The sequence below is a fragment of the Cucurbita moschata genome, unplaced genomic scaffold, assembly GCF_002738365.1.
Source record: "Cucurbita moschata cultivar Rifu unplaced genomic scaffold, Cmos_1.0 Cmo_Scf00011, whole genome shotgun sequence".
Lineage (NCBI taxonomy): Eukaryota > Viridiplantae > Streptophyta > Magnoliopsida > Cucurbitales > Cucurbitaceae > Cucurbita > Cucurbita moschata.
In genome coordinates this window covers 1945044-1965152 of record NW_019268527.1, presented here as the reverse complement: position 1 = coordinate 1965152, position 20109 = coordinate 1945044, and the positions used below count along the sequence as shown (strand labels likewise).

The following is a 20109-nucleotide window of genomic DNA, read 5'->3' as shown; positions in this document are numbered from 1 at the left end:
GAAACGAATTACAAGTCTTTATAAAATTGAAAAATAAATGGTTAGTTAAATTAATAAAAATATTTCTAAATTTTATATTTTGTTTAAACAAAAATTTTAAAATTAAATAAGAAAATTACTCTCATTAACACCTTTTTAATTTAAAAAAAAAAAAAATGTTAGTATTATATTTTTAAAATAATTATAAAATTTTAAAGCAATAATTTAACCTTTTAAAAAAAGTTCTACTTATATGTCTATTTTTTAAAAAAAAAAATTATAAAGGTTTTTAAAAGTTTGTAAATATTTTTTAAACGTTGTACTAACAATTTTGTTTGTTAAAAGTTTTTTAAAAAGTTTAAATGTATTTGTGAAGTTTTTAAAAAATAATTTAAAAAAATTCAAAGATATTTTTTGGTATTTTTTAAATAACTGTAAAAATATTTTTGCATATTTAAAATTAAAGGGTATTTTTTAAACTTTTATTAAAAGCTTAAGCTTATTATTGACACGTTTTATTAAAAGCTTAAGCTTATTATTGACACGAAAATTAAGAGTATTTTTTAAATAAAGTTTAGAGGTATCTTTGTTTTTTTTTTTTTTAATTATATTATGAATTTAGTGAATGGAAAATTAAAATATATCTATATATATATTATAAACTAATTTTTTAATTTAATTTTTTTTTTTAAATGGCCTCGAAAAGAAAGTTAGATCTTTTTTAATTTATTTATTTTATTTGAATGAGCTGGTCTTTTGAAAACTCAGCATTCCATATTTAGTTTCATATCAAATAATTATTGATACAATAAGGATACCTTAATAGACTTTCCCTTTGTTTTTATCTCATACTTTTCCAATATTGAATTTGAACTAATGATAAATAAATATGGCATAAACTTTATAACTTATGTGAAAATGGAATATTAAGTGACTTCATAACCTACCCATTTATTTCTTCTAATATTCATAAAAACTAATAAATATATTTTAAATTAAAAGTTCAAACTTAGGTCTAATAGTTTTAATTTAAAAAAAAATGTTAGAATATGAAAAAGACCTACTAAACAACATTAAGAGTTCAGACTTATAACTATAAGACACAAAATTGAAAGTTAACTAGACGGGTCTAAATGCCACAGTCTGAGGGAGCCTTCACGTTATAAACGTCCAACTTTGGCATCATAACTGAAGACATAACACGCCATGGGTCAAATTCTATAATCGAAAAACATTCTTCCTAGTAGACAAATTTGAAATTGCTATTGTATAAGATGTGAGCAATGACGTTAATCAACATATTTACTAAGAACGAAATCAAATCGAGCTACAAACAGAAGAAGAAAAAGAAGAAAGTTAAATGGTTCATGGGGTTGGGGCAGTTCATATAATTCATCCCAGGAGCTGCTTATACGTACCGGATACCTTGGACATTTCAGGTACAAAACCGTCCATACTCCTTCTTAGGGCACAAAACTGCTCATCAAACTTAGTTCTTTCTCTCGTTAAGGATACAAAAAAACAGATCCACAAAGATTGGTGTGGTGTGCTCCGAGGGGGCAGTAACTATTCTATTCAATCTCCCATTTCACCAATAGCCACACCATTTTCAAAAAGAAATAAATGGGATATTGATGAAAGGAAGGAGATTCTCCAAAACAATCGGGGGTTCAAATCCCACGTGTTTTGATTAAGCTCTGCACATGCATGGGGTGAGGGGATTCTCCCATAGGTCATAGTTGGGAAAGGTCTCTTCCGGTAATCCAGTACGGGTTTGGTGGGTCACAACCACATCCTCTACGAAAGGGGCCCACCCCATGTATGGGTCTCCAAAGGATTTTGACATTAGCCCTTTGTCTGGTTTTATGGATTTTAGACGGTGGCCCAAATATCTGCGTGCCCCAATTATCAGTTTAGCGAAGTTACCTCCATGGGTCATCACAAACACATCCGACTTCAAGCAGACTAAGAAGTCCAGTGCTGCTAAGCTTGTGACGTGCTTTCTGAAGCTATCCAACTCCTCCTTGGTAGCTAACTCTTCCTTCGTCACCTGTCGGTACTCGGAATGAAAATGTCAAAAGAGGGCAAGAAAAGGATTGTGTGGTTTGATTTTGAAGCTAAAGAACATGAAAGAAGTCCGGGTTCCTAACCATTAACAAGTTGAATGTTGAATGTTGATGTCAATGGAAAGGAAAGATTTCATGTTCAGACATATTTTAGAAAATCATTGAAGTTACAGAAATTCGTTGGCAAAGATAGCGAACACGTAAAGATTCTCTATTTTTATATAATTTTCGTACTCTTGGTATCGATCATTCTGTCATTCGTCTACTAAAGTTAAATATTTTAAGCAGTGGTGAAACATGAAATGGTTTTGCAAGTCCTCGAATTTCTCTATTGAAAAGTGAAGTTTCAAAGAGGTCAAAGATGGTTTACCAGATTTGGGAACATGTTCCTTAGTGGTGCCATCCTATTCTGTCCGCCATACACCTGTCCGGATGCAACATAGATTTGAGTTTCCTTTGGATAGCCCATTGCTCTAAGAATTACGGCTACTTCTCCAGGCTCAAGAGGGCACCGTCCTTCCTTTCTTTTCTGCAGGGCCAGTTGCCACAGGTGGGAACCATTCTGCAAACCAAATAATGCAAATCAATGACAGATGTTGATGTTGAAGTTGAATGAATGATTTTCTCTTTTCCATATTTAGTCACCATTGAATATATATAAGGAAAAACAAATTACTTTCTAGGTCACCTTATATCTACGTGGCCATTCTTTTTTCCTATATTCTGCCATTTTGACTTTCTCCTCTCTTGTCCCCACAAAGTCACAAAATGACAGTCCAACCATTCCTTTCTCAAACCTCAGATGAAGAGCCCTGTAGACAGATTGCATTACCCAAGAGTTCAATGCATAATTATAGAAACATTCCAGATATAACCATACTTACATGTATGGATTTGAGCTGTTTGTGCGACTTCTCATCCTTGAAGCTAATACATCAGCCATGTGCTCTATGTCAGGAAGAAATTTAAGAGCGTGATAGTTTACTCTGCACCTTAGCCTGTTGATTTCTGAAGGAACGTTGTCATACCTGAGACCAGAATGCCATGAATATTGATTTGATAGAAATTTCATGCATGAAAAGTGGGTATCCCAGATAAACAAAGATAAATTTGTTAACAAATTACCCAAGCCGATCAACAAAAGGTTTTAGCGCCATTATCTTCTTCTCTTTGATTCGAGGAAGTACATTGTCAATGTAAAATTGTGCTGGTGCATACTTCGGGATGTTCTTGACTGTCCGTCTGCAATAAACTTTATCCAAGAATCAATGACAATTACAAGTTACTTCTTCCAAGAAGGGATCAAAGTAAAATATGTGAGCAACTTTTTCCACCACAGCCGTGCATTTAGCCAGTTCTTGGGGGGTGGGGAAAGGGGAAAAAGGATCTCCCCAAGGAACTAAATTTGAGTGGGAATGGAAGGGAATGTATAGGAAGCTAAGGCTCTGGGAAGCATCTCCATGTTGTATTGGAATTCTTTGCTAAGTAATTTCCTATCCTTCGTTTATTTTTCAATAAACAAAAGCTCATACAAAATAAAAGAATTGACTGATTTTTAAACATATTTTCATGGAAGGAAATAAATTAAAAGTTGTCTATAATCCTCTCAATTCTGCGTGCAGCTAACAAAAGCTATAAAAAAAATCAAACTAGAAAAACCAGCTGCATATTGGAACAAACTGACGAACCTTATACTTGTAAATAGCTCTGATTTGTCCGTAAACCAATCAGGAATATCACGAACAATTTGCACATCATTCTTCAGGTAATTAATGAAATGATCTACATCAAAAATGTCCTCAAATTTCCTGCATTGTTTTCATAATATTGTGAAAGAACACAAAAGATGAAAATTTCAAACACGTGTACTAAAAATTTTAATCAGTTTATCTAAGAGGAGTCGAGGAACTGGACCGTAAAGAACACAGATGAATAACTAGCAGAAACTAGTTTCAACAATCAACCGCAAAGCCACAGTTCAATAGTAAGGTCCTCTAAGTTTTCTAGACTTCTATAAGCTCTTTAACATCCTAACCTTTTTCTGACAATAAACATTACAACCTTAGGCATCCACATCACTAAAATTGTAATTTTTGGTCAGGCAAATAAAGCTTGATATAGGTAGAACAATAAAAAAGCTTAAAACTTCTCAAGCAGCAAACCCAAGATACATCGACTTAGGGTGGTTATAATGACTCGATGGGTTGGCAGAATATATGCCACATTGATCAAAGGGCTTCATTTGGTTCATGATTTTCAAACAATCACAACAATGATAATCGGTTCTACATTTATGATTAAGCATTAAGAGTTAAGCAACTTAAGACAAACAATCATCGTACAGATATTAGACAAAAACAGCAAAAGAGCATTCAAGCAGCTCTATTTTCATATGCAGACACTGAGGATGTAAATGGTTGATAAAAGTACATATCTTACGTTTGGTCCTTCCAGATCTGATCTTGCTTTAAAACTGGCAAAATAAGTGTTGCATTTAGTATTTTAGCCACAGCAACCGCATTGCATATCTGCAAGCAAGAAAAGGATGAAGTTAAATTGAAAAAAGAGCAAGAAAAAAGCGTCTTCATCAATAACATTGAAGTTTGGCAGGAAGATATCTCACAGCAATTCTCTGCTGATTGAGACCGCCTTCAGCATGGATGAATATATAGCCATTTGTTTCATTTTCAGGTGGAAGATCTGTCAAAATCCAAAACCTTTCAAAGCATTTGAAGGGTACAAGAAGAAAGGGAGAGCTAAAGTAGAAAGAATACAGTATATATATTCCCAAAATAAACCAAGGTTACCTATGATTTCAGAATCACGAAGCTCGGCACAAGGCTTCCAAGATGTGGTGGCTGAATAAGGATTCTCCCAGAGTGAAGGGCGTTCCTTAACCTAAAGCAGCGAATCCATTTGTTTAGAAAATGAAGAAATAGATAAAAAGAAGAAATCTCTCAAGAACTTACCGGTGGACAATGAAGAGTAATGCCCTCTTTTTCACACAAGTACGGGGAATTCTACAATAAAAGAAAGAAATTCAATAATGTCCATCAGCAACTACTTGAACAGTTCAGGAACAAAAAAGAAAACTGTTCAACTATTTGCACATTCCAATTGAACATTTTAAATCTAGCACCAGAACATCTGCAATCATTCACACATTTCAATCGAGCTTCTTAAATCTAACACCAGGAAATTCGTTAGCTCATTCAGGCATCGTAATAAGTAGAAAATGCAGTGGATTCCCCCCCTAAAATCTAATGGAAAAGGGAGAAATGGCATTCCTTCTCCTCATTATCAATCACATAATTGCTACTACGAATCAGATAACAAATCATAAATCCTCACGGAATGCCTACTACGAAAGGAACGAGAAATAATTAAATCAAAATCCAGCAATAAACGTAAGGCAAAGAGTTAATGGCGAACTGACCAAACGTTTAATAATCGAGAAAACAGCGATCAAACCACCAGCGACTACTAGAAACACAAAGAAGAGTGAGATCCTGGAGTTATACGGAGAAACCCTAGCATCGTCGCCAAAGTAAGGGCATAGCGATTGAAAACTAAGCCTGGAGTAATAGCGATCACGGATCGAATGGCGATCACGATCGTCATCGTCTTCAGACTGGCGGTCGGGGACTAAAGGGGATGAATCTTCGTCCCGCTTCATTGGCGAGGAAGTGGCTCTGTTCCCAAGCGAGGTCGAGTGCCTGAGCTCAACCATGGCTCGCTTCGGAGTAGCCAGAATTGTTCAGTCAGTTGCTTCGATCTCGTGGAGCTTCACTTCGTATCGGTTCGTGTCCCTGTTTCCTGAGGAAGGATTTCCAAGGTCCAGGTGAAATCGTGGATATCAGTCGGATCAACAAGACCTCGACCCTGAAACGATAAATGTGAAATTACCCTTTTGACTTCGGGGTATTATTGTCATTTCGTATTTGGAGTACCATCACTCCTGGGATCTAGAATTAGTTTTACTCTTTGTTTTTGCCCAAAAATTATATTTTTAGCAATATATTCTTAACTAAATTAATAATATATATATATTATCTAAAAAAATATTCGTAATTTTTTTAATTTCAATAATATAATTAAATTTATATAAAAAATTAAAAATAGATACATTTCAAAACATTTTTAAAAGTTAAAAAATATTTATTTTGTTTGTATTTTTTAAAAAAATTTTAATTTTTTTTAGTTTAAGGGTATTATTAAAAATTTTCGTGGTGGAATTGATTTGAAGGAAGAAAGTCAAGAACACCCTTGTGGGAGCGATAATAGAAAGTTACGTAATGAATTCATATTGACAAGCTCATCAATTTTAGTGAATGAATCAAATTGAATCGAGGATTATAAGAAGAGAACGAGTTCGAGGATAAAAAGGGAATTTTTCAAATTTGTCAAAGGATTGGAGGTTGAAGAGAAGTATGTTTGGGCACGTGTGTGGTTGACACAAGTGAGTGGTTTGATGCACGGGTGAGGGCAAGTGTGCTGGTGTGTTTTAACCCGTTTGACTCTGATTTCTATGTCATTCATAATTTCTCTTATTGTAAGAGGAGTTCAGAAGAAATTGGATCTAGTAAGGAGCTCAGTTGGTTTTAAAAGAAAGCACAGATGTTTGTAAGTAGTTATTCGGTTTAGCCCATTTAATTATCACTTATAAGACAAGCATGCTACAAATCATTATCGTTTACATCTTATTCATGTAGTAGTCATCGTGATTTAATTGAGACCAAATAAACGTATCAGACACGACAAGAGACTTTTAAGGTTAGCCGACAATAAGATGCATTTCAGTGTATTTTTGTATAAGTTTTGCTGGTAGAGTCAATATTCTATTTTTCTGAGCGTGTTTAGAACACAGTAGTGGTAGAGATGTCCATTGAATCTACAATAAATTGTCGTTTAATCAGTAAAGGAAAGAAGGAGCAAAGAGAGATTTTCATGGCTCTGATACCAGATTGTTGAACACAACTCTTTATGGGAAACACTTGCGCTCTTTGTTAAAACCAATCGAGAAAAGAATACGGACACTCAGTAGAATACTATCGTAGTTGTTGTTGAGTTTCTTGATTCCTCCAATGATTTGGAAATCACCCATCGTGTTGACTATACCTCAAGAATATCAAACAAACTCTTTCGCATAAGACTTGTAGAGTCACAGACTACTCACGATACAAAAGAACTCACACACTAAAATCTCAGAAGAAGAAATCATTTATGTTATTACATTTGTGACTATTTTGAAATATTGAAATTTGAATTTTTAAAAATTAGATAATATATTATATTTTTTTTATAAAATATTTTTAAATTTATTATAATGTTTTATTTATTATTATTATTATTATTATTATTATTTTAATGTTAGATGAAACTGGAAAGTGGGGTTTGTAAGAACGACGAACTGAGTGGCTAAACCTAGAAATGAACTCGTTGGCGCGGAACATATCGTGCTCCATCAGGTCTTCGATTCACGCCACTGCCTCGCTACATTGCTACCAGCAGCAATGGAGGGGGATCCGAGTGAAGGTACTGAACGGGAATCTTGAACGGGCAATAACATTCTTGCAAAGGAAGATGCGATCGAGCGGAATCGAGCGCCTGATTAAGCGCGAGCAGACTCACCACATCAAGAACTCCGAGAAGCGAGTTTTGGCCCGAAAGAATTTGGAGCGCAAAATTCGATCACAGGACCTTGCTCGCAAGCTTAAAGCCATTCTTATCAAGAAAGTCAGGTATTTGTAGATCCTTCGGAAATCATTTCTACCGTAAATATCTTCGTTCAACAATAAGCTATTGAGTAATCTAAGCATGTATGTGTTTGAATGAATTGTGCATGGATCTTTTGGCTTTGTCTATTTGTTGCTTGCTTATTGTTAGCAAAAAGAATACCGATCTTTTTTACATTTCTTAGTACAATCAAATGCAACAAGTTTCTGCCCGTAGAACTGTAAGAAAATTAGAATTCCTGCCCAAATCATCAGCAATGAACAACTGTATTGCCAGCACAAGATATGTGTTCTAGAGTAGAGTCAAAATGCTGAAGGAAAGATTTGCTGAACATGTATCCCTAATAAAATTCTTTATGCAAATTGTTGGGTCGGTAAAATTGGTGATATTAGTGATAATCGTCCATCCAGGAAATCCTTTGATGGTCACATATCATAATACATAGCAAATGCATTGCATTTACGCCAAGCTTCAATGGTTATATGTTAGGATATTTAGATCCTTAGGTTAAAGAGAATTGAGCCAGAGATTTCTAGCATCTTTTAGATCTGCAACAGCTTCTTATTTCCTCAAGTCAAGAGGAGATAACGATCTGGACAAAACTTGAACAGAAAAATATGCATTATTTCCATGAAAGTAGGAAAAATGAGTTTGATTATGACGGCCCAAGCCCACCGCTAGCAGATATTGTCCTCTCTGGATTTTTCCTTTCGAGTTTCCCCTCACAATCTACCTGTCCCTTAGAGGCCCAACGTCCTCGCTGGCACTCGTTTCCTTCTCCAATTGATGTGGAATCTCACAATCCACCTCCTTTGGGGTCTAGCATCCTTGCTGGCACACCGCCCGGAGTCCACTCCCCTTCGAGGCTCAGCGTTCTCGCTAGCACACCGTCCGGTGTCTGGCTTTGATACCATTTGTAACAGCCCAAGCCTATCGCTAGCAAATATTGTCCTCTTTGGGCTTTCATTTTCAGACTTTCCCTCAAGGTTTTTAAAACGCATCTCCTAGGAAGAGGCTTTCACATCCTTATAAAGAATGCTTCGTTTCCCTCTCCAACCGATGTGGGATCTTACATTGATTGAATTAAACGAGGAAATGATTGTAACGACGTGATCTTTTCTTTTCTTTCCGTATGATTTCTTTGTATCTTTCTTCTAACTCCAAATTTATCATACGATATGTTGCAGGGGTCTGTGAGCTCGTGACAATAGGTAGGTGGAAAAGAGGGCTCTGCAGTATAGAATTCACATGCATCTTGCTCTTTGGACACGAGCTCAATAGTTACTAATCTCTTTCTTTGAATCTCTTCTTAAACTCCCACTGCCTTTCAACAAGTAGAATTCAAGTTCCTTCACTCATCTGGAAGGCTCCAATAAGCTGTTTATCATTGTGTTATTTCTTATTTGATCAATTTAGCTGCCTGCTATGTAATGGATCCTTAAATTTCTCTGTCTTCCTCCTTGTTCATCTTCCATTCCATGCAATTTACTTGGATTCTGTAGAACCCTTCAGTTTGAAGTAAATTATAGAAATGGCAACCCTGCAGGCACTCAACTTGTTCCTATCTATCTCATTGTCAGTGATGGTCAGGAGCTTGCTGCTTATTTATGCTTATTTCTTATTTATAGTTTAGTTGACATCTAAAGTAAATTAGCTCTAGTAAATAGGTATACAGAGTAAAAAGCTATATCTGGTAAGCTAAACTATATATATATATATATATATTGGTTTGAAAATGTACTTATATGGTAAGCTAAACCATACATATATAGAGGTTTGAAAATGTACTTTCTATATTTTCTGTATTTTCTCTGTCCAGTTCTTTGTGTTAATCTAGATCGAGTGTGCATTGTTGTGCGATCTTAACACATGAGCATGAGTATGAAGAGGTTGTTGTTCCTTGAGAGGTCCACTTTGTTGTTTGATCCTAACACATGAATATGAAGAGGTTGTTGTTGAGAGGTCCACTTTGCTGTTTTAGCTTTGATCATGGTAATATGAAAGTGTTGAGTACTAATCTCAATCCTTTCGTGAAGTACTCAACCAAATTTAACGTTTGTCTCAAATCGAGCTCCATTCGGTTCGTGAAATTTGTAAACAAGGGAATCAAGTTTATTTCATGTTTTCACATTTGTGTTCGGTTGCTAATTTAGAAATTACATTCTAATTGTTCAATATGTGTTTCGTATATTCATAGATCATAACATTAGTTGTAGTTTCCAACTAAATATTGATTTAGGTAATTGTTTAATTTATGCGCATGTTTTTTTTTTGTTATAAATTTTGTACCATCGTTTTTATACTATTTTATATTAATAAATTTTTTAATTTAACAAAAATAAATTGGCTCACGATCCATTAACACCCATCAATAGATGAATGTTATATCGATTAAATTTCTAATCTAGTTTATGAATTTTTAATTTTGTTTCTTAAAATTATTTAATAGCCTATTATTTTTTAACTTTAAAATTAACTTATATATTCTAAAACTTTTAATTCTTTATCGAATTGTTGATGACATTATAAATTTTTAAAAAATTACAGATTTATTATAAACTTTATTAGATACAAAATTAAGCTAAACATATTAGATGGCCAAATTATACATTTAACCTATAGTTTTTTTTATCTTCAACGATATTATATATTAAAGAAATTTAAAACTATTTCTTAAATAATTAAATTTAATTTACAAAACCGAACCACCCAACTTATTCAATATGGGCCGGTTCCGGAAATTTTGACGCCCATGGTGCGGCGGGAGCGAGGGACATTGTACAGCGGCTGAACCTTTTACGACCGCCTGTGGCCGCGTGACGACTGACGAGGGGCTGACATCCGCAAAGGGGTTTAACAAATTCCGAACTCCGAACCCCATTGTTCCAGTTTCCAGTTCTTCGCTGTTCGCCGCCATTGTTTCTCTCACTCGTGCTTAATGGAGGTTGTGAGACTGCGAGTTTTGTTCAAACACAAGGACCTATTGACGGCGTCGCTCTCGGGATTGAGCCGGAGCTGGATTGTCGTTAAACCTCATTTCCGAACTATTTCCGACCTCTCCTCCTACATCCTTTCGGTTTTTCGTCTTCACGATGCTTGCCCCAACGGTCTCATTCTTTCTGTAAGATCTCTTGCTTTGATTGGATTACCTTACTGAACGATTGTTTGTGGATGAAGGTCCTGGAAGTATCTGCTATTGAATTTGCTTGTAGTAGTGTAGCATTGGCATAATGAATTGTCTTTAGAAGTTTACTGTTGAAAGTTTCAATTGCTTGTAGAAACGAACATTTGGGCTGGGGAAGGAATGAGTTTCCCCTCATTCTTATCTGATTTTACTTTTCATTGTTTTCACTCTTCATAATGGCGGCAAATTGCCATAATTTTGTTTTTCTGGTAGATGGATGGCTTTGTGTTACCTCCGTTTGAGTCGGTTGGTATCTTAAAGGATAAAGACATTGTCAGGTTGGTTTGTGAGTGACATTTGTTTGTGTATTTTCAATTGCTTTTATGCTCTCTTTTAGTGGTAATTACAAGTTTCTTTGTTGACCAGAGTGAAGAAGAAAAAAATTAAGGCAATCTGTCTCAGTGTTGGTAACAAATTGACCAAAACTGAGGAATTCAGGGAGAGTGAATCAGAGGAAGATGAACTTAGAGCTCCTTTGCCGGTGAAAGCTGCCCCAGTTGAAAAAAAAGTGTCTAAGAAAAGAAAAGCTTCGAAGATAATTCGCAACACGAAGTATGTATAGTGCCTGTATCAACTCTGATATTTCTTATGCCTGTTGGAGACTTAGAAATTGGGTTTTCTTTTAACAACACTGAGAGAAAATATGATTATCTAGCGTATATTTTGTGAGATGTCCCACATTGGTTGGGGAGGAGAACAAAAAACCCTTTATAAGGGTGTGGAAACCTTCCCCTAACAAACACGTTTTAAAGCCTTGAGGGAAAGTCCGAAAGGGAAAGTCCAAAGAGGACAATATCTGCTAGCGGTGAATCTAGGGTGTTACATTTTGTCTGGCTTAGAAGATGGGTACTTGGTCAGCTTGATGCTCCTACTATAAATGGCTGTTGAGTTATTATCCTTTCTAGCATTACTTCCATGCTTTGATGTTTTTTTTTTACAACTCTCGTGTTCCATTTTCTTCATAACTGAAGTGTTATACTTTGTTGTCTAACTCCTTTTCTCCTGCTGTGCTTATAGATGAATTATTAGAACTGATATATTTACTCGAGTTAACTCCGATTAATCCTTAAGGCTTATAGTTTTTGTAATCAGTTTATGTATTCTGGTCCTTATTTCTAATTTTGAAATTATAGGAGGAAGAAAAATAATTCTTTCCCCAGTGAAGAATTTCCAACCATCATAGCGGATGTTCATTACGCTAATGAAATGCATGAAGAAAGAAATCATCTGAAGTCTGACCTCTCACAAAAGATCATAGGCAGCAAAAATGATTCATCCAGCAGTTCTAGTGCATCTGAATCGGATACATCCAGCAACATTGATATTGATGGAAGAAACAACAATATTATTAAGTCAACTGGGACTGCAAAGAGGTGGTTCCTGCAGCTTTATTATATTATGGCAATGAACTTTCAATTTTTTTTTTCTTTTCACATTGATGCCTAATTGTATTGATTAACATAAGATACTTCTGACCTATGGCAACGCAAAACCTCCCAGGCCAATTGAGGAGGGTCGGTAATCTCTCCTTCCTCTCTCTAGGAAATTCTTAAAATGCATAAAACGAAAATAAACGAGACTGAAGGTTAAATACTACTCACTGACCACATCCGCACCCCCCCGCCCCTGCTCCCATCTCAGTGGTCCCCCAGCAAATTCTCACTCTCAAAAAACTTGACCCATGCTAACCCGTTGAGTCTGAAATGTCTCTCTTGTCCCTTCTCTGATTAACAGCCACAATCTGTGGCCTAACAGATTTGTCTTACAGATAATGTAACACACTTAAAACGTTTGGACCTCTTTTTTTATTTTTATTTTTATTTTTTACAATAACGTTGAACTGATTTATTTTTCATCTGCCTGGTTTTTTAGAAAAATGTCTTACAACTCGTGGTTGTTTAGGATTGATCAGATTGGAGTTGGCGGGAAACATATTGAGTTGACCGACAAAGCTGGTGAAACTCAAAAGGTTTTTATTCATGGGAATTTATTATTACTATCATCATTATAGCTATAAGAAATCGTGATTATCTATTAGTAGTTTTCACTATTTTCAATTCTGTTTTTGATTGCACTTGTTCATTATAATTTGTTCGGTATGCAATGATTGTCTGTAATTTGCCTTTGTTATACTTCAGTATTACACCTGCTATTATGATAATTTTACTGCTGTGCTTGTAAATATATCAGATCTGATACATTTTGATTGGACGAGAATTTAGAATATTGTTTCTTTGACTGGCTTTACTTTTTCTTTCTTTCTTTCTTTCTTTCTTTCTTTTTTTTTTTTTTTCTTTTTTTGCTATCAAGGTACGACTCTAGGACGAATGAAGAGATTGAAAAGAGAATTTTGACTTTGTTATTTCCTCTTGTTGGAATTTGGCAACAGAAAGATGAAATATTTTGTAACTAGATCCATCCAAGGATTTTGAATTCTTTCAGAAACTTAGTATTAAGATTCAATTGTCTTATCATTTATTCTATTTTGGTTGTTGAATTTTCAATCATGTACTTTCTTGTGTTCTTTTATTTTCTTGTCAGGGTCCTAGTAGAAGTACTCGTCGAAAAAAGGCAAAAAGACATTGGTTGAGGGAAAGAGCTCAAAATGAGGTATATTGACGCTGTAAATGGTAGTTTTTCATTGTTTATTGTATTTTGTCATGGGGGTAAAATTCCATCTTTACTTCAAATTTCTACCATGTGTCAATTCTTTATTTTATCATTTTGAATGTGAAAAGCCAAAGTTCTACTAGGTCTCATTATACATATATTTCAGTGTGTATGTCCTGAACTGACAAATATGCTCGTGTAAAGTTAGAATTTGCATTGGCAAATATGCTCATAATTGTATTGAGGTGTGGTCACCTGATTCCTTTATTTTTGCAGCAACAGCAGCTGTTATTGAAAACAAGTGTTGATCAAAAACCTAGTCAGAATAATGATGCTGATATGGATGATGACACTATTCCTGTGGTAGTTAAGCCAGGACACATTCGCTTTGAGCCAGTTGGAAAAGGTCTGATGATTTCTTTCTATTTAGACAGTGTGCTTGTGCATTGGTGGGAACAGTATTTTCTGAGGCTCAAAAGGGGTGGGAAAGTGTCTTGCACAGGCTTGCCCGTTGTATTTGTTTGATTTTATATTTTTACAATATGGATCTCACAATTATGAATTCCCCGGTTTCTCTTATATCATTACAGTGGCTGCGGATCGGACTGAAAAACAACCAAGCCACTTCCCTATGGTATCCATACTGTTCCATTGTCTTATGCCGCCTCTTGATGTTCACATTAGCCAATTATTATTGTTTTGTTATGCTTTAGGAGACATTACACTGGAATGGCATAACCAACAAGAAGAAGGGTCAGAAATGGGGCAAAGAGAAAACTTCATCTTTGAATAGGAACAATTCTAACAATCGTACAGACGAACCTCTTCAGTTGCCTACTACTGAAGCTGAGCAACATACAACTTCAGCACCTGTAGTTGGTCCCATAAATTTTGATGAACTTGGACCGTGCAGTGGCTTGCCTCAGGTTTGGCTTCCACAGTTTGATTCATCTGCTTGCTTTATTACGTTTTTAGTTGGGCATGAATGGCTTGCAAAGTGGAAGGATCAAGTCATGTTAACAGTTTCCATCAAATTAAATGTTTATCATTTCCCAAGTCTTTAACTTTTTCTTTAGGGCCAATTTCATAAGTCACAAAGTTTATATAGAATTTTATAGAGGCAGCAACAGGTGTTACCTATGTAGTTATGGTATTAATTATTAAATTTTATTCTATATATAATTTGTGTTTTCCTTATTGCAGAAAGGTGATGTAGTTGCATATCGTTTGATTGAGTTATCATCAACCTGGACACCTGAGATTTCCTCCTTCCGAGTAAAATTCGTCTTCACTGAAATTTCCTGTCAGATTCCCTATTTCCACAGCCTGTATGTTATTCTATTTCTTTTTCTTGTTTCAGGCTGGTAAAGTATCATGGTACGACACTGAATCCAATCGAATTATGCTAAATCCAGTTCCAGAATACCCATTACCTGTTAAAAAGGAGATGGACGAGGATTCTGCATTACACTTAGATTCAACCCCATATGGTGAAAATGGCTCTTTAAAGGTATTAGTGCCAAGCAGTCTTTGGTTTGCCATCATCCAAATCATTTTTTCTCTCCAATTTGTCACATAGTGAAGTTATTTTATATATATATTATATACATGAACTACCGGACTATAGTTTATGTTCACCTGATTTCTTTGTAAGCAATATTATAGTTATCTATAGGAACTACTAATTGATACACATACATGCCTAATCTGTTGCTTATCCTTGATTACAACGAACTGACAAATAGAGGACTTCAACAGATAGATTTTGCCTCTCTTGTTGATCTTCGGCTTATCAGGCAAGGAAGCTTGGATTCTTCAAAAACTATGGTTAACCAGGAAAACACTTCTGCTAAACAAAGTGCAGAAAGTTCCATATTCGCCCATAGCATTGGAATTGCCAACGACACTAAACAAGGTATCCATTATAGTTTGTAGCCATAGTAGGATTAGTTTACTGGGAGCTGGTTACGTTTAATGGGCTTATTTTATAATTGGTCTTCAGGTAATGGAAAAGTAACTGCGTGGGATGAAATCAGCGAGGCTCTGAGTGCAAAGAAAGCTGAACTTACTAAGAATGATGGTTGGAATCGAGAAGAAAGTTCAGGAAGGAGGCCAGATGGTAGGAATCAAGAAGAAAGTTCAGGAAAAAGGTCAAGGTCCTGTAGGGCACTCAGAGGCAGCGCCCTTGGTCCAACAGTGGCTCTATTAAGAGCTCGTAACGAAATCTAAGAAAAATCTTCTGGGTCCAAACATTGTCCCTGTATTTTTGCTGCTCAGAAGTCAGAAGACACGCTCTTGTATAGTTTGGAATCTGTTGGTGCTAATTTACTGTGATAGGTGCTGCCTTCTACCGTCAAGCTCAGACTCGTTAGTGAACTTCGGTTATGGCATTTTTTGGTTGGAATTAGGTGACAATAGGATTGCATGCCAGACCAACTAGACGTCCTGCACTGCCAAATCTATATAAGCTGTTGATGATGGAGCTTCCAAGGATGTTATCTGTAGTTTTGTCACAATGGAAAGCATCTCTCTCAAATTATAAATGCATGGGAATTTCGGTAGCTCCAACATTTATATCTCGTGAAATTATTTAAATAATCTAATTAGAAATTTATCTTATTCAGTGTTTAAAAAAATAGCATCTGAAATTTTCCCTCGACAACAAAGGGAACTAATCGCAAGTCTAATTGAATTTTTTAATCTAACTTCTACTTTCTTCAAAAGCAGGTGAAATCACTGATTACTCTGTAAAACTCAGACTATTGATGGCGTTTTTTTCTATACATGATCTCTGGAGGATTGGATTCTCTACGTATATATATACATCTCACAAGCAGCTCACATCAGTTCTGCCGTGGATGCCAGTTTTACCTTTTGGAAGGCCTTCCGCTACAGTCCATCAAGTCTTCACCGACCACAGATCAACACATTCTGTTTTTTGAGGTAATGAATGGCTTATATGTGCAAGGAACTTCTCTGGCTCCTCACCTTCTCTTATTATCTGCACACATAGGATACTCCACAAAATGAGCTAAGGTACATCCTTTCAAAATAACATCAATAAAACTGTTCAAAACATGGAATTTGAGCGTTAAAATGACGATTAATCTACTAAGCTTATGTTGAATGATATGGCTACTAGTATAGATATCCCAATATTTAGCAAGTCATGTAGAGGTTTTAGGTGTCACCCTCCAAGTTGCCTTCTATTGTGAGTTATGCAAGTAGATGGACTTGCTTTACTAGCAAATAAAACAGAGAAAGGAGGTGTCATTAGAAATTTACTATAAGCATGGAATATACACTTTTGAGATCCTCTGTTTCTAGGAAAACATTTTCCTCTCAGAAATAACATAAAAGATTGTCTCCCATTAGCTACTCAGTCTAGCATGTTGAGCACACTATTTTCTCTATGAGAAAAGAACTTCTGAATAATTGTTTACGTACCTGTATTTTCGTATCTCTAGGAATTCCCTTATTGTTAATGAATATACGTCCGATCATCTCCCAGTGAAGATGTCCATCTTCATTGTCGTCGCTCATTCGTTGACCGTCGTCGTTTTTATGCAAAACTTCACTCCCCAGCCAGATAAATAAGTTGTTGTAGCCGTTTGAATCCAAATTTTTATCTGGTGCAAACAATATATACACTGATCTAGAATTGAGATTCCCAAATTGATTGATCTCCACTGTATTCATTGAAGGCCACTGGTAAAAGATTGCCGTTTCTGCTTCTGCAAACTTGTATTCTAATTCAGTGCAAGCCTCAAATCTATCTATGTCCAAATTTAGATCTTTAGTACTGCTTTTATTATTGGATTGGCTGCACCCTGCTATCTCCAATGCATCGTCGTCTAAGGTGAGCAAAGAAAACGATGATGACCGAACTATTTTCCTCTGAACCTTGCAGGCTTCTTCAATGGAGGGCAGCAACATCCCAGGTGGAGGATGACTCCCTCGACGCTCTGCAATTGAAGGGGAGGCTCCTCTTGATGTCAAATTCGTGTTTCCTGTCCTTAAAATGGGGTAAGAGGGAAAGGACTCTACAAAGATAGGATGAGTTTCTTTGTGGTTTAAACAAAAATTATCTATGATGGAAGAGTTTTTAACAGCTGGATGTACTGAATCCACGTCGGACGGTGATGGTTGCTGAGAAGACATATACGATAAGTCGGACCAATTAGACGATGATGGTGAAAAGGTAAATGAACTCGAGTTATCAGATGTAGAAGGAGAGAGTGAAGGGGATTTGGTGCCAAACTTTGGACTAGTCCTTCCTTGAAAACTCGAAAATGAATCGGGTGATCCCAGAGGATGAATCGGTAACGATAAAGGATCGTCTGGGATCGAGCTCACCTTAGAATCTTCTATTTCCGGATCCAAGCTACGAGCTGGAAAACAGTCAAAAGATTCAGGTGAGTCACACAAATAGGCTGTGGGTGAAAGTGGTGGAGATGCAAGGTCAATTGATGAAACAGGTTCATTTGGATCTTCATCAATATTTGCAGTCATCATGTCCATATCATCAAATGCTCCTTTAGTATCACAATCCAATTCTGAAAAGAATGTCACAATATCTTCTGTAGTTTCGTTTTCGATCTTGCTTTTGGTCGTGTCCCACCCATTTTCTCTAACGGGAAGGTAATTTTCTGAATCGGTATTAGATATATCGAAAGGTGGAACAACCCCATCCGAAATCGCCCTGTGAAAAATTTCGAAATCTGGATTATACTCCTCAACCTTCCGAACTTGCCCTTTGGAATTATCAGCCAAATTTTGGCCATCCATCAAAGCTTTCCAAAATCCCAATGGTTCATCACCTTCTTTGATGCTAAGGATAGGGCCTCTTGCCTTTTCGTATCGAATGATCTGCGACGCTGCTGCCTTAGCCGAGTTCAACATCACAGAGTCGCACTTCTCCCCCTCCCAGACATAGATAGCCAAAGGAACGTGCACGACAAATGCCCCACGAGAATCAAGCCCTTGGACAGTCGGAGTGTTCAACATCTTAGGTACAAGATGAAGTGGATCATAAGATGAATGAGGAGCCATCCTATACATCCTCAAAGTCGAATCCGGGCTAGCAGGCAGGGCATGAATCCGCTTCTGGCACTGCAATAATTGACAAGCAAACCCCAAGTTCGGATTAGCCACCCCTCGAGCAGCCTTTACCGATTGAAAAGCATCCTGAAAGCTCCGACCTTCCTTCCACATAAGGTACGCTATTACAAGAGAAGTCGACCGAGACACTCCTTGAAAACAATGCACGAAAACCCGACCACCGAGCTCACAAACATCTTCAATGTAATCAAATACATCATAGAGAATGCTAGTAATATCCTCTGAAGGAGTATCTTGCAACCAAAGAGTTTTGTAAACGAATTCACCCTTGAAATACTCAGGACACACAAACCCAACACAATTCAACACATGAGTGATCCCATTCTGCCTCAAAACCTCTCGATTCTTAGCCACAGAATCACTCCCTAAATACACATGATCAAGAATTTTCGAGCATTTCTTATCAAAATACGCAAGTTTATCCTTCTTAAACTCAAATTCCCTCACAGCCTTATCATCAACAACCTCTCTCGGAGTTTCTGGGTTTGGCCAAACACCAAGATCATCACAACCCGCCGGTGGCCACTCCTCAACACTCCGGCGACTGATCGAAAGCGGCTGCAGCGGCGGCAAACATAACCGAGCTTTATTACTATTCGACACTAAGCTCCGATTATCACGGGGCTTCGACGGTGACCGTTCCGACCACGAAACCGACCGGAAAAACGCGTTACGAGTACAACCGGCCACCCTCTTTTCATCCATCTCAAAAACTCTATACTACCCACTTAACTCGTATCCATTTGAGGCTTATTCCTAGAGAAATTAGGTACAGAACAAGAACAATCGCCCACTTTCAATCTCTAGAACTGTTGAATTCGCTGCCCAGATAGTCAGATGGAGAGAAACAAAATCAAGATTCGACCCAGTTCATCAAATTCCACTACCAGCAATTCCTGGACAATAATTGAAAATCAAACAGACAATTGGATGACTTACTTGAAGAATCTAAAAACCTTGGGGGACTTCGAATAGAAAAGTTGCAGAGCTTTGACACTTAGAGCAAACAAAACCAGAAATTGACGTCTTAGAAGCACAAATTGGACCAAGCCAATGGCAAGAGAAATTGCTTTGGCTTTGTAGAGAGAGAAAGAGAGTAGAGAGAGAGAGAGTCAAACCGCCACGTCGGTGTTGGATGGTCAGACAATGCATGCATGTCAAGTCTTGTGATGCCATTTATTATTGTTTTTATTTATTTATATAAAATTAAAAAAAAAAAAAAAAACTATTAATCAAGAAATTCAATATGGGATGGAGCTACGCTATGTTTACCCGGCTCTTCAGGTTTCCCTTTTTGACCCCTACACGTGGCAGATTCTAGATGGTGGTCAAGATTGTTTACCAACCTCTACTTGACGGTTGCTTTGACAGAAAAAAACAAGGTTGGTAATTTAATATCTCTACTTTTTCTTA

The 20109-nt window shown here is 36.5% G+C and overlaps 4 protein-coding genes across 5 annotated transcripts; 2 read left to right on the top strand and 2 right to left on the bottom strand.

Annotated features, from left to right (window-relative positions):
• Nucleotides 1-1200: 1200 nt before the first annotated feature.
• LOC111449775 (protein PECTIC ARABINOGALACTAN SYNTHESIS-RELATED) lies at nt 1201-5912 on the bottom strand. The gene is made up of 11 exons (XM_023089813.1): nt 5482-5912; nt 5015-5065; nt 4853-4943; nt 4669-4745; nt 4485-4573; nt 3734-3853; nt 3171-3287; nt 2930-3073; nt 2734-2857; nt 2416-2607; nt 1201-2029 (listed from the first exon to the last, which is right to left on the bottom strand). The coding sequence occupies exons 1-11, from the start codon at nt 5773-5775 to the stop codon at nt 1670-1672; spliced, it is 1659 nt and encodes a 552-aa protein (XP_022945581.1). The 5' UTR covers nt 5776-5912; the 3' UTR covers nt 1201-1669.
• A 1501-nt stretch (nt 5913-7413) lies between these two features.
• On the top strand, nt 7414-9345 carry LOC111449463. Its single transcript, XM_023089362.1, has 2 exons — nt 7414-7786; nt 8969-9345. The coding sequence occupies exons 1-2, from the start codon at nt 7476-7478 to the stop codon at nt 8976-8978; spliced, it is 321 nt and encodes a 106-aa protein (XP_022945130.1). The 5' UTR covers nt 7414-7475; the 3' UTR covers nt 8979-9345.
• Nucleotides 9346-10520: 1175 nt separating this feature from the next.
• LOC111449461 (coilin-like) lies at nt 10521-16395 on the top strand. 2 transcript variants are annotated; one of them, XR_002711623.1, is made up of 14 exons: nt 10521-10902; nt 11179-11243; nt 11332-11517; nt 12099-12338; nt 12868-12934; nt 13507-13576; nt 13850-13981; nt 14166-14209; nt 14289-14501; nt 14779-14850; nt 14936-15085; nt 15334-15490; nt 15578-16133; nt 16303-16395. XR_002711623.1 is itself a non-coding variant. In XM_023089356.1 (13 exons), the coding sequence occupies exons 1-13, from the start codon at nt 10720-10722 to the stop codon at nt 15802-15804; spliced, it is 1803 nt and encodes a 600-aa protein (XP_022945124.1). In that variant the 5' UTR covers nt 10522-10719; the 3' UTR covers nt 15805-16194. The 2 variants fall into 2 exon arrangements, 1 of the variants encoding a protein (XP_022945124.1); XM_023089356.1 differs by lacking the exon at nt 16303-16395 and having other exon boundaries at nt 10522-10902; nt 13507-13575; nt 13852-13981; nt 15578-16194.
• Nucleotides 16171-19873, bottom strand: LOC111449460 (protein-tyrosine-phosphatase MKP1-like). The gene is made up of 3 exons (XM_023089355.1): nt 19636-19873; nt 17023-19592; nt 16171-16576 (listed from the first exon to the last, which is right to left on the bottom strand). Exons 2-3 carry the CDS (start codon nt 19399-19401, stop codon nt 16475-16477), a joined length of 2481 nt encoding a protein of 826 aa, XP_022945123.1. The 5' UTR covers nt 19402-19592; nt 19636-19873; the 3' UTR covers nt 16171-16474.
• Nucleotides 19874-20109: the final 236 nt, after the last annotated feature.